At 38.4% G+C, this 10000-nt stretch overlaps 1 protein-coding gene across 1 annotated transcript in view; it reads right to left on the bottom strand.

Moving 5' to 3' along the window:
- Positions 1-6084: 6084 nt before the first annotated feature.
- LOC138055220 (volume-regulated anion channel subunit LRRC8C-like) overlaps positions 6085-10000 on the bottom strand; it is a 10567-nt gene continuing 6651 nt past the window's right edge. The window contains exon 2 of the mRNA XM_068901193.1: positions 6085-9052. Within this exon, the coding sequence (XP_068757294.1) occupies positions 7972-9018 (1047 nt within the window). The 5' untranslated portion in view covers positions 9019-9052 and the 3' untranslated portion in view covers positions 6085-7971. The remainder of the gene's footprint in view (positions 9053-10000) is intronic.

Here is a 10000-nt window from a genome sequence, read left to right on the forward strand (position 1 = left end):
ATCGCGAGGTCACGGGTTTAAGCCCCGTTGAAGTCCTAAATTTTTTAGGCTTTTCTACGCAATTGCTAATAACTGCGTTTATACTGCGAGGATCATAGCTTCACTTGAATATATATTTCCTTCTCATAATTCTTAAAAAAATGTTTTTTTCATTTAATCAAAGAGGATAATTTGTACACCAAAATTATGCAATAAAAAATATATGTCACTGTAATAGTAAAACACCATCGTACCTGTCTATCTCGATTATAGTAGAACATAATTCGCCATGTTTTCGGAATGCGCGCTTATTCGCAAAGAGTTATTGGTCATTCACAACTTCTCTCACGTGTTTTGAGAACTGTTTCAGCATGTGTGATCGACTTACGCCATATTTACAATGTTGCAAATTCGATCCAATTTATAAATATTGACACATCATATGCGCAGTACAGGATGCGTAGTGCAATACTGAGGAATCACCTTAAGTGTTCTATAAACTTCGAGACTCAGTCATATGTTCAAGAAATTTGCTTAATCGGCTACTTACACCAACTACTTGGCATCTTGAACGAGCAACGATGTCAGTTCGAGGGAATTGCAGTAGAAGCCTATACCACAACAACAGAACTGAGTGTGTCTCAAAAATACTCAGTGCATTAACTTCATAAAGAAAACGAAGGTCCCAAGGGACGCTATACTTGTTTAAATGGAAGTTAGGCTATCATCATATCATAGATATCTATATTTACCCTCAGATTTTAGAATAGCCTGATGCAGCATATATCTCCGAGCAATTACCCTCCCAACCATGATACCGGTGTCCTAGCGGATATGGATATCTATCATCTTTTGGTTATATCAAACATCTTTTAGTAGTTGTATTGGGCATTTTTGATTTACATCCGACATAAATGCTTATAGATTTATTGCACATGACATTCATGTATGCAACATAACATTGATATAAGCATATTCAATATTTTTTTTCCGTAAAGGGCTTTCATGGTATGTTTTCAGTTGACGCCGACAACGTGAGAATGCAACAATGAACCATATCTTCATTTGCTTTAAAGGCGTTCGTGCCAAACCAGTTACCAGATACTTTGCCCGCATTGTATTACGTGAACAAGACGGAATAATCACGAAATACTTGCGAAAGCGTTAAGTTGTATTTTGGGGTGGCGTTTTTTGATGTCGTAATTAAAACTTAACACTAGACAGACATGTGCAATAAATATATCAAGAAAATCAGCCAAGGTATGTGTTTTTTTGTTTGTTTGCTTGTTTGTGTTTTTGTTAAATAAACCTTTATTGGTAATAATTCACTTAATTACATCGATAGAAGGGTATATGTTAAGTCAGAATAGTACAAATAATAGTGCAAATAATAATAATAATAATAATAATAATAATGATGATATCTGAAGCACAAAGAAGGGCAATATCCAAAGCAGGTGCTTCAACATGAATAATCTTTAGCCAAAAACATTCAATAACCAAGAATGCTACTAAGTTTAAAAGGGAAGTAACAATGCCAGAGATTAAGAACAGAGAAGATAAATCAACCTCAGAAAATGCTAAAGCCGTGAAACACTTGTTCAAGTCCAAGATGAAATCAATGAAAGAGGAAAAGTGGAAAAACAGACCATTGCATTGCCAGTATCCAAGGATCCTACTCGGAAACGAGTCATGTAGACGAAGTCACCACCAACAAATGTTTGTCAAGTAATCTGAAAGGAGAAACAGAGGGACAACAGGTTGCAGCTCAAGACCAGCCAATAAACACCAGAAACTACCAGAAAGTAATATGTGCCAGTAAGTGGAGAGCAGTGAATGTGTTCGCAACATGGACTGACAGTGGACCATATTGTATCTGGATGTGTGGTATAAGCCAAAACAGAGTACATCTCTAGGCACAATAATGCTGCAGCATATCTCCATTGGAGCATCTGTAAAGATCATGATATCGAGATTACAGACAAATGGTACCAACACGAGCCAGAGACTGTGATGCAAAATAAAGACAACAACATCACCATCATGTGGGACATGACAGTCAATACTGATAGAACTATAACAGTGAATAGACCAGGCATCATCGTCAAAGATTCAGTGACTTTCACCCGCAAACTGATTGACATAACTGTCCCATCAGATGGAATCATCGCACTGAAGGAGGTCGAAAAGAAAAGCAAGTGCAAAGAACTTAAACCAGAAATACAGAAAATGTGGCGTATGAAAACCATAGTGACCCATGTGGTTGTTAGTGCGCTTGGTAAAGTAAAGAAGGGGATGGTAGAAAACATGAGGAAAGTATTAGAGAGAGCAACTGTGACAGAGATTCAAAAGATCTGCATACTGTGATCTGCGCGAATCCTCAGAAAGGTGCTTAGTTTATGAACAGAATAATTGACTTGCTTGCCTGATGCACAAACAGACACCAGCCAAGACTGTGATAAAAGAGACAATAATAATAATAATAATAATAATAATAATAATAATAGGTGTTTTTGAAGAGGTGTTTTTGAATACACCTCCCTTCGGAAATTAATCGATCGATTATTATAATAATAATAATAATACCTGGCCCTGATGGCGTCCAAGGCTACTGGATCGAGAAACTGACAGCATTACATGAACGAATGGCGGACCACATAAATGATCGAGATGAACAAAAGCGTCACCATACCTGTATGGATGACAACTAGAAGGACTGTTCTGTGTCAGAAAGACCAAATAAGGGGTGGTGCTGTTGATAATTATCGACACATATCCTGTCTACGGGCCACTTGCATGGAAATTGGTGAAGGGGATCCTAACTGATAGTATGTTGAGTTCTTTGTAGAAAACGATGCTTTGCCTGTAAAACAGAAGGGATGTAGGAGAAAGATCAAAGGCACAAAAGATCAGTTGTTGCTTGATAAGATGGTCCTTGCTGATTGCAAAAGAAAGCACGAGAACTTGGCAGTGGCGTGGGTAGACTATAAGAAAGCATATGATATGGTGCCTCACTCTTGGATTATTGAAAGCTTAAAAATGGCACAGGTAGCGGAAAATATAAAAACTTTTCTGCAGAAATCTATGGTAAACTGGAAGACGGGGTGTCTTTCAAGGAGACAGCCTGTCCCACCTCATCTTCGTTGTTTGCATGGTACCTTCGACCAAGTTCCTACAAAATTTCAAAGCTGGATATACCTTAGGAAATGTCAAATAAATCACTTGTTCTTTATGGATGACTTGAAGGTCTATGGCAAGAATAAAGCAGAGATTAAAAGCCTTGTATCGACAATGCAGTTGATTAGCCAAGACATGGGAATGGAATTTGCGATAAAGAAATGTGGTGTTGTGGTGCTGAAGCGGGGAAAGGTGTGTAAATGGGAGGTTATTAAGTTGATTAATGGACAGACGATAAAGTTGATGACACAAGTATCTGGGCATTCTAGAGTTGGAGAAGTTCAAGGAGAGGGAAATGAAAGGCATCTTTCGAACAGAGTACTCAAGGCGGTTCAAACTTGTCTTGAAACTTCAGCTCAATGGCAAGAATAAGATCAAAGCAGCAAACACTTGGGCTGTATCCCTCACGAGGTATGGAGCAAGAACAATTAATTAAATGTCAGTAATAAGGTTAAATTAGTTTAAATTGTAATTGAATAAATACTTGAACGCTCTTGAATCGTAATTCTTGGTGACTAGGAACAGCCTAGCTTGGGACATCTTGGGCTGCAGAATTTCTGCAGCATGCGGCATCTTGGGTTGCAGAATTTCAGCAAAAGAAGCAGTTTGAGAACTGCTTCAGTTTGTGATGTTTTTTTTAATGTAATTGTAATTGTAATGTAATTGTAATTGTAATTTTTAGTTTGTGATGTTTTTTTTAATGCAATGGCTAGTTATCCTGTTAAGTAAGTTGTGTAATCTCATTTTCTACTGTCTTTGTTGTAACAGTGGCAGACATGCCTCTGAATCGTTGCGTTTTTCTGCCTTTCAGAAACATTTGTAATAAAATAAAGGGTATAGGAGCTCCTATGATTGTCCATCCGACTTATATGCGTACAATTGAGGGATTTATTTTTTATGTCAGCGAAATAAGGATAAATTGCGTCAGTATAATTCGTGTAAACTTAACAGTCCGCAAAGAAACCCAAACTTTGCATTTTTTCCAAGCCACTATTTCATTATCCGTAAGTTTTGCAATAAAAGTCCCCCGTTAAAAAATCATGGATTCCGTGTGTTTTGACAAAAATGAAACCACTCTTATGCCTTAATTTTACTAGGTCGATTAAAAAAGGCAGTTTTTTGCGGAAACTAGCTCTCAATTACCCTTGAAAAGCCCATTTTTGGCGGAAAATGTTATTTTGGAAAAACGCAAAATATTTTGGAAGGGGTTTGTGATTGTATGTGTTACAAAGAATTATAGGTGTTCCGTAAAAATGTTGAAGTAGCTTGTTCATACTAATTTGCTTTTAGTCAGATTCGCGAAGAAGCTGTTGGTAAGGAAGACTAACATCACATTGACCCACGAATTTGGCGTACATCATTCATAGCTGAAGTATGTGCTGAATCTAAAAGCTGTGTTCAAACGCGGACAAGTGGCCTCACTGACTGATTCTGAGTGATATACGGAGTAAGGCAAGATTGTTTACTGTCTACTCTGCTCTTTATGGTTTAGACCCTATTTACATGGACAAGGTCACAAAATAGCTAGGAAAACCCAGACCCAGAGGCCTTCTTCGAATTGATGTTTTGCTGACGATAAAAGAGTCTTCAAAATAAAGGTTAAAAGGCCATTCAAAAACGCACGAGCAATCTTAATGCTGCATGTGAAGCCTACGACAAGAAAATCAGCCTTAGTAATCCTGAAACAATGAGGCAGAACGCCGGGCAACCTTGCAGGACTGTTGCCATCAGCATCGAAGCCATCAGCGACACTCAGAAAAAAATTAAATGTCATGGCAGCATTTTCACGGACGTTGATTGAGTTTTGACTGACTAAACATGAAGTACTACATAATAAAGAGCTGTAAAAGTCCAAATTATGTCAAATTTAGGGAAAAAGGGAAAATATTGGGGAGGAGGGAGAAATATGGTCAAAAAAGTTAGGGAGGAGGGAGAAAAATGGGTTTATTCCCCCTCTATAGAGATTCAATTTGACAGCCAGGCCAAGAGGACGTACGGCAAATTTGTGCAAGAAATATAAAGCAATAATTCACTGTGTCTTCAAGTCCCTCAACCAAGTCTAGGGTCTTTTTGATCATCCAATGATAACGTATAGTAATAAATTCTTTCCCCATACTTTGTATTGGGCGATTTCTATTAATCACTATAACACCAAGCCTTCCTTTGGTTTTGGTAGCCATTCAGTCAAGCATATTTTATTTATTCTGTTATGGGCAAGTGCTCATTAATATTATTTTAAACTTGGTGAAAATTACAGTAATTTAATGTATCCCTGTCCATTGTTTGTGTAAGGCCCTTTTGAAAAGCCTCTATGCCAAATGAATATTGAATTATGTTACTGCATCTCCTATAAATTATTCAAATATCAGATTGCAATATGGCCTCTTCTGAAGCGCTCATTAGCAAAATACTAGGTGAAAATCCTTCTGGTAGCAAATGAGGTTTAGATGGCTTATAACCAAACTGAACAAAGTATACACCTTCCAGATGAACAGTAATAACTGACACAAGCTAAGCGTGGTTGAGTGGCTGCAAGTGCAGGCATATTTGCGCACAGTATTCCTCTTTGCATCTCATTGTTGCAGAATGAAGTGTTTCAAGCCACCGTAACTTGCACTTTTCATGAAAATTCACATCTCAAAGGATATCAGAACCTTTTTTTATAATGCAGAAGTCACTGCCAGTTTCCTCAACTTCACAAGTTTTTTTCAGAAAAACTGAAAAGCACAGAGCTCGCTAAGACAGAGTTATAATTCATCTTGGCAAAAAAAGCAACATGTGGCATGAAAAATGCAAGTTTAGTTTGAAGTGGATATCATCCCTTTTCTGCTTGTAATGCACAAGCAAAATATTTTTATTATTCGTAATGAGCGCATGGTATTACGGTTGAATAATGCACTAAGATAGGACTCAACCAATCAGAGCACATAGTACATCGGGTTTAATAACTTCTCAGTGTTACTAATATGTGAAACTAATATATTGATTCTTAAAATCCATGATTAATTGAAAAACGTAAATTGAAATTGAAGAAAAGTTGAATATAATAATATTAATTATGGCAAATGTTCCACAAGGTCACAGGGCATATCGAATACCTGTTCAAAAAATAGAAACGATGAATTGAAATCTGTGGATGACAAGAAATGTATTTCATATATCCGCCTTCTGCCATTACTTCTTAACTATTAGTTTTTATTTGAATAATGCTATTATGACATCTATTATGATGGCATCTTTTCAGAAGTAATTGTATTATATTTATAAAGCTCGCTTATGTTTCAGCTCCTGTCTTCGATACAGTCAACTACCGTTATAGCGGACACCCTTTGGACCACGATTTGGTGTCCGTAATAGCGGGGTGCGAGAAAATTTTAAACCATATTTACAGAAGGGGGTCACATGTGTGTTCATTTTCATTAACTCCAGTACCTTTTTCAGACCCGTTGTCGCACGCAAAGAGCGTCAGAACTTTATTTACAAACAGAGCAGAACTTAACAGAACAGGAGTTACGTACCCTTTGTGTACAGTACTAAGTACGTAAAAAACAGTCATCGTATGTTGCAGCAATGTCCATCATCGTTTTGGTTTCCTACTGTACTGAAGTACAGTAACCTACATTTCTAAATTATTTTCAAGGAAAAACCTGAACATCAGCTATTGATTGCATCAGCTATCACATTGCCTTGAAATATCGTTCCAATCGGCTCTGTGTACTTGTCCTTTGAATTGCAACTTCCCCCACTTTGTCGCCAAGGAGACTAAATTCATTAGCAATCTTAAACTCCCCTCTATGAACCAAAAAAGCAGAAAAAATATACTTGATATGTGTGCAAATTTTCCAAGATGCTGCTCGGTGTCCGCTATAACGAGAGAGAAAACAATAAAATTGTGACGTTGGGACCGAATAAAGTATCCGTAAGTCCGTAATAGCCAGAGTCCGTAATAGCAGGAGTTTATTTCAGTCAAACGTCTGTAACTTTCGCCGGGGATTTAGCTGCTGTCCGTAATAGCGAGGTGTCCGTAATAGCGAGGTGTCCGCAAGGCGGGAGTTGACTGTATGTGACAAATTTCGTCCGTGTAACAAACAAATACCATATTATTTTATTTAATCAACTCAGCATTCCAGAGGATTCAGGCTGAAAATTTCCATAAGGAATAAGAAGATCGTATTTACGGAAATATAATATGGTATACCGGTAATACATAGCTCGGGAGCGAATTGGTTAAGAAGACAAGTAGTTGTGGCCATCAAATAGCTAACTATCCGGCCGTATGAGCCACAATTAACTAATAGACACAATATAACAATAGAACCAAATTCGAACAAGTCAAAGGCCATCAAAAAGGCAATGAGGTACGAATATCACTCAGCTAGTACTGACACTTCTTTTTTGTCTCGCGAGAAAGCGAGAAGAGAATCATATCTTTCGGCCTTATCACTGAACGCCTTTTGAATTCGATACCATTGCGCCCTCCGCTCCTTTGCCTCTGGTTGTGTATCTTAACCGAACATTCTGTCAAGACCAGTTACCCTCTTTGTTTTGGCTGAGAGTTGTTGTTTCGCCTTCCGGTTAAACTGCTCATGCTCAGATTTTTAACCAATGAACTACATTTCTTAAATGCAAATGTTGTTGAAATAACTTCAAGTGTGTATACTAAACAAGATTTCAATCTCGGTGAATAGTGACAGAATATTTTCCTCGCCGCTTGTCACCTCGATTTCAAAGAATAATTGTTAAATATTTGACGGAAGGGAAACGAAAGTGGTGAACGGAATTTACAATGAAGTTACAATTTGTACACAATGATAATTACACCTGAGTCTCTTTAATTAATTTCTGTGCTATGACGGTGTCCAACAAAGTCTTATTTGAAGCATTCATAATATGAAACAGAAATGCCGCATCTCCATCTAATTCAAAGGCTATCCCATTGGCGGGATTTACGATCCAGTTACTTTTCTTAAATGAAGGCCTCCTTCCTCCCACACACAAACGAGCCCATATAGTAGACACGAAAACAAAAAGCATGTGCAGAGCAAGAAAAACAGAAAATGAAATTGTAACAATGCGATAGAACCCTCCCATGGATCGAGAGCACTGAAAGTAGCTGTGGTCTTTAACAAAAGTAACGCTCTCTAGACGACAAGAAGTCCAGCTGGCGTTAACCCCGCTGCACACGTACGCACAAACATTAAGACCTAGAAAGCAAGCAGTGAGGATCAAGCCTAGCACACCTCGAGCTCTGTACTGACAAGTTACAGAACTGAAATGTTCACAAAGGTAACTGGAAGGGTTGCAAGGGTAATTTAGACTGCTTTTTCTCGAACGTGATCGCCCGTAACGCTGTTTAAAGATTTCTTCTAATTTGTATGCAAGATTGGCAGTTGCACCGGATGACACAAAGTTTCCTTTGTTAAATTCCGAAAGTAAATGTTCACAAAGAGCCACTGCAGATCGAGTGTTGGGATACTTTTGCCAGAAATTAGATATGGCTAGCAAAATCACAGTCTCAGCAAGGAAAATTAACGAATAAAACTTCGGAAAGCAATTCATATTCGAATAGCATTCGCTATCAACATAATCATATTGCCGTCGATCAGACATTACTGTTAGGACAATAGACGCAAGTTGCTGACTGAAATTCTTGCAAACTTTGAAGACATCGCTTGATCCTGCAACAGCTGAACAATTAACAGCAGGTATACATATCAAACGGTCTTGGGTGGTCTGCAAACCAAACGAGGCCACTGAAACCGCCAGCATCACTGCCAATAGGTAACGATCAACAACATCCCACAAGGTAGACAGTAGTTTAGTAGTTCCAGAACTTGGCGAAGCTGAATCAGCTGAATTCATTATTGTAGTCTCGAATTGTCTTGATACTTGAGATCTGTTAAAAGATCAAATTATACGATAAGAGGCTAAACGTAGTCTATACTCTGGCCTTTCAGAGGCAGGTCAGTCACAGAGATGTTATAGTTGCAATCGTTTTGGCCATAAAGCAAATGCCGGATGCATGCTTCCCAGCGAGAGATTGAAGATGAGACGAGTGCGGGATTCCAGGACATTTTGCAATGAGTTGAAAGAAAACCGGAACTACCGGAAGTCACGACCTACAACCAAACAGTAAAGCGGTCAGACGAGAAGTTAGAGAGCGTTTCATTTAGCAACGGCAGCAGCTGGACGCCGGAGGGGATGAATGTGCATTTGTTCAGTTAGCGGCCAACCAGGGTTAAGGTTTTTTGTGTATTGTATTTGCATTATAATGTAGCATTCATATTTAAATGATATGGAAATAACAGGAACAAAACGTCTTATTCACAAAGGGCTTGAATTGGGTACAACATTGGTTGCACTCACACAGTGTAACACTGATGTTGACACTACTCTAGTGTCAACTCACTGGTGTTTTGAATCCCTAGAGGAACACTGAACAACTGGAACCTTGAATTAACACTAGTGTTAATTCCCTAATGCGACCGAAACCATTGAGTTAGCCGATTTGGTCTATTGTCTTTAAAACTTGGAACAATCTGAAGCAGAAACACATTGAATGTCAACCCAAGAAGTCAGACTAGTAGTAATTTGCATATGACTAGAAGCAATCAAACGAGGACATGTAGGGAAATTTGTTAACGTTGCATAACTTGCATGCACCGGAAGTTGGGGAGTGTGTGTGGACGAATTCACTGTATTGATCCTTGCTTAGAAGAAGCACAGCACAGAAACTTTAAGTGTTGCGAGTGGGACCAGTGAGCAGGCCTGGCGTTTTCCCGGTAATAGCAGAGGGGAGTGATAAAGATATCTGAGAGGAGTACGTACATATCTTCACTGGAGT

This window comes from Montipora capricornis, chromosome 7 (genome assembly GCF_036669925.1).
Source record: "Montipora capricornis isolate CH-2021 chromosome 7, ASM3666992v2, whole genome shotgun sequence".
Lineage (NCBI taxonomy): Eukaryota > Metazoa > Cnidaria > Anthozoa > Scleractinia > Acroporidae > Montipora > Montipora capricornis.